Here is a 4,799-nt window from a genome sequence, read left to right on the forward strand (position 1 = left end):
CTGTGTGTGTTTCTACAATCAAGGCACGATTTTCTGAAGCAGTCTTAGATCGTCTCTGACAATTAAGTGAAGTGAACAAAGTATTAAAAAACAGACTACATAAAAAAAGGTTGAATATTATCTAGTTGAGCGATATCAATTTATATACCTGAATTTCCTCATCCCCCCAGTATTTGAGCAGCACCTTGAATACTTCAGTTGAAACAAAACTAGGCTTATTTTTTAGCCTATCCTCATCATTATCATATTGTAGATAATGATCTTTCTTAACCCGACTTTTGTGCAACCTCCACAAATCATTAATAGTCCGCAGTGTAAAGGTTCTTCCTTCCTCGGGAATGATATATTTTTTCTAGTAAATCAATTAAAATAATTAGCCATATTGTAGAAAATTTTGTATCCGGTGAGATAGACAATAGAAAATTTTGTATTTTACGTTAACAAATTGCCATAGCCTCTCCTTCTCACTTTCAGGATATTTATGCCAACTGATGTAATCAAGTGGCACAGACTCCCTGGCCAAGGTCCCTAATGGTAGCAGTTTGATATGACTAAAGCATGAAGTGCAATTTTTCATTGTCTAATACAATAAAATATTACATTGATTTAGAAGTAGCAGTTGGATGTCTTAAGCAGGAAGCACAATGAAAAAATACAATAACAAAAAGTAAATAGCTAGCACTTATATTTTTTAGATTTCACGATCATCCTCCTCTTCATCTGGTGTAACAGGGATTTTTTTTATAGGCACATCATCTCTATACCAGCTGACATCGTTAAGGATATTATGTCCCCTTGGCACATAACCTATGTCATTAACATCTTCAAGTGACATTCCCTCTTCTACTTCACTATACTGATCCCTTGGTAAATTCTTGATAACAAAATGTATGTCTTTTTCAGTAGGATCTTTAATATAATAAACTTGGTGTACTTGTGTAGCCAGAACAAACGGATCATCTTTTTGACAGAACTTGTTGAAGTTGACTCTTGTTAGGCCATAACAATCCCTCTCCCTTTGGTACCAACGACACTTAAATAGAACTACAGTTAACGCTCCCCAATAGTCGACTTCAATAATATCTTCAACTGCACCATAGTAAACCACATCCCCAACTATTGGATTCTGATCTTTTGCACTCGCAAAACTGGTGGTTAAGGCTGTTAGAAAGACACCACTATTTTGGGTTGTACACCTTCCATCCCTGCGCTTCGTATGGAATCTATATCCATTAACCATATAGCCATTAAACCTCTTGGCTACTCGATGTGGCCCTTTTGCCAAGGAGGATAATTCCACTGAAACATCATCTCTCATTGTAATTACCTCTTTTAACCACTTCTGAAATTCAGTTGTGTGCGTTCTTTCTCTTTTATACTTCTTTATCTTTGCTTCTTTTTCAATCAAGGCACGATGTTCCCTACAAACATAATATATAATATAATATTAGCTTACTTAAACTGGTTTAATTTGGAAATAGAGATATGCATCATATTTATATACCATATATACTTACTCTTTTAGGTTCTCGACTTCCACATTATCACAATTGAACAATATGTAGCGATGTGCATTGCTCCAGATATTGTCTTCCAAATATATAGACTTCCCATTTTTATTTTTTCGAGATCCGATAGGATATCCAGCATCTGTTTCACAAGAATTATCACTTTTGCTTTGATCACAGTTGCTTAAAAATCTGGAACAAAATGTTAAACATTCTTCTGCCAAGTACCCTTCTGCTATACAACCTTCTGGTTTACTCCTATTTCGAACATAGGATTTCAGTTTGCACAAATATCTTTCAATTCCATACATCCACCTCATGTGTACTGGTCCACCATATTCAACTTCCTTACACAAGTGAATTGGCAAGTGAACCATTATGTCAAAAAAAGACGGTGGAAAGATCATTTCAAGTTGACAAAGTATTTCAATTATTTCTTCTTGCAACTTCTGAACATCATCTAATTCAATCACTTTTCCACATATATGCCTAAAAAATGCACCCAGCCTCATTAAAGGTATTGCTACCTCAGGTTTTAGAGTTTTGATGACAGCAAATTGTAACAAATATTGGAGTATATAATGTGCGTCATGACTCTTATAACCAGAAATCTTACGCTCCTTGATCTGAACGCAACGACTGATATTTGATACGGATCCGTGTGGCAATTTAGCATTCATTAACATTGAACAAAACAATTCCTTTTCTTCTTTTGTCATATCAAAACAAGCTGCCCTAATTTGAACATGTTTTTTATCATCAGAATTGAAAGGATGAAGAATCTTTCTAATCCCCATTTCTTTCAAATCAAGACGACCATTAACATGATCTTTTGTCTTGCCCCCAATATTTAACAAAGTCCCCAAAATCTTATCACAAATGTTCTTCTCTATATGCATAACATCAAGGTTGTGTCTAACCATATGAGTACTCCAATATGGTAATTCAAAAAAAATGGACCTTTTCTTCCAAGGGCAATCAGTACAAGTTTTTTGTTTCGTCTTACACTTCCCAAAACTATTCTCATAACCAGATAACAGATGCTCAACCTCTATTCCCGTTAATATTTCAGGACTTTCTCCCATTTCCACTTCACCATTAAATCGCCTCTTATCAGACCTCCACTTGTGGTTAGGAGGCAGAAATTTTCTATGGTTCAAATACACAACTTTCCTCGAATGTTTCAAATAGGTTGACGAGGTCTGATAGTGGCATGAAGGACATGCTAAGTGCCCTTTAGTGCTCCAACCTGATAAGACTCCATATCCAGGAAAATCACTTATCGTCCATAGGAGGCTTGCGTGTAATTGAAATGTACTATCACGTCTTGCATCGTAAGTTTGTATTCCAACTTCCCATAATTCATTCAACTCTGCAATTAACGGCTGCATATATACATCGATATCATTTCCAGGTTGTATGGGGCCTGGAATTAAGGTAGAAAGAATTATATATTCTGGTTTCATGATTAACCAGGGGGGAAGGTTGTAATTAACAAGTATGACTGGCCAGGTACTGTGAGAATTACTCATTGAACGATAAGGATTGAATCCATCAGATGCTAAACCTAACCTAACATTTCTAATTTCTCCAGCAAAATCTGGATACTTGGCATCCATAGACTTCCACCCCAGACCATCAGCTGGATGCCTTAACCTCCCATCCCTCTTTCGTGCTAAAGCATGCCATGTCATTAATCTAGACAATTCAGTGTTTAAGAACATTCTTTGCAGCCTTGGTTTCAAAGGAAAATATCTCATCACCTTTACTGGGATTTTATGTTCCTTTGACACATTATTTTTTTCACTACCAGTATCCTTATTTTCAACTTCTCTCCATCTTGAAGCTTCACACGTTTTGCAAAAATCCAGTTTTTCATTTTCACCCCAAAATAACATGCAGTCATTTGGACAAGCATGTATTTTTTGGTAGTCCAGACCTAGATCTTTAATCATACCCTTTGCAGCATTAAAAGAGGATGGTACATTGCAATTTGGGAAAACTTCCTTAATCAACTTAAGCAAATCGCTAAATGCTGACTCACTAAATCCGTGAATACACTTTAGTTGGTAGAGCCTAACTATGAAACTTAATCGAGTGAACTTAAGACACTCAGGATACAAAGGCTGCCCACCCTCCTCAACAAGCCGGTAAAATTTTTTTGCATCGTCATCAAGTCCCTTTCTAACTCCATGTTCACTATCATTATTACAATTCTCATATGTGTTACGTATCATTGCCTCTAACTCATCTGCTAAACCCATACCTATATCACTGTCCATGTTATCATCGACATCATTATTCTTATGGTTTGACACTTCATAAATCCATTCAGTGGACTGTGGACAAACACCATTGCAGATGAGATGTTCCTTTATAACGCTTTCACCATACCAATAACGATTACTACACTTTCTACAAGGGCATTTCAACTCATTTCCTGATGCATATTCAGAAAATGCATTTGTAATAAAAGCTTTAACCCCCATCCTATATTTATCACTATATCTTGGAAGTGTTACCCATTTTTCTCCTTCAACATCCATTCTCTACATGATTATTCAACAAAAAATAAATTAAACAAACAAACAGTACTTTATTATGCTTGACAGGTCGTTAACACAAAATATGACAACAAATATTCAAAGAGTTATACTAGCAGGGCATAAACACAAATTTAGAACAAATTCAACTAGCATCATAAAACAGGGCATAAACACAAATTTAAAACAAAAAGCAGAGCTCATAAATTTAAACTAACAAGAAACCCAAAAATTATACTAGATCATAAAAACTCTCAAATAACAGAGCACACACACAAATTTCAGAGCCTTCACACAAATTTCAGTAAGAAAAAAATTTAAAAATGAGTAACAGCAAGAAAAATCTAACCTTCAAATTAAATAACAGCTTTAGCTATTTATAAAAATAACCTTCAAATAACCTGCCAAAATGCATGTCAAAAAATAAATGTGGGCTATATATACATATATATACATATAATCAACAACTTCTAATGCAACTTCTATATGAATCAATTTAATCTATAATCGATTTTACCTCTAATCAATTAAATGTATTATACCTCAAATCGATTTTAGGTATCATCAATTTTAACACAAAGATGAGTATCGAGAGAGAGAGAGAGATGAGTATAGAGAGAGATGAGTATCGAGAGAGAGAGAGAGATGAGTATAGAGAGAGATGAGTATCGAGAGAGAGAGAGAGAGATGAGTACCTGTGCTGTGAGAGAGCGAGAGAGATAGAATAGCTGTGAGAGGGTGAGAGAGA

At 35.2% G+C, this 4,799-nt stretch overlaps 1 protein-coding gene across 1 annotated transcript; it reads right to left on the reverse strand.

Annotated features, from left to right (window-relative positions):
* Positions 1-691: 691 nt before the first annotated feature.
* LOC141718737 (uncharacterized) lies at positions 692-4,054 on the reverse strand. The gene is made up of 2 exons (XM_074521121.1): positions 1,518-4,054; positions 692-1,421 (listed from the first exon to the last, which is right to left on the reverse strand). Exons 1-2 carry the CDS (start codon positions 4,052-4,054, stop codon positions 692-694), a joined length of 3,267 nt encoding a protein of 1,088 aa, XP_074377222.1.
* Between the last annotated feature and the right edge of the window lie 745 nt (positions 4,055-4,799).

The sequence above is a fragment of the Apium graveolens genome, chromosome 4, assembly GCF_009905375.1.
Source record: "Apium graveolens cultivar Ventura chromosome 4, ASM990537v1, whole genome shotgun sequence".
In the NCBI taxonomy this organism is placed as follows: domain Eukaryota; kingdom Viridiplantae; phylum Streptophyta; class Magnoliopsida; order Apiales; family Apiaceae; genus Apium; species Apium graveolens.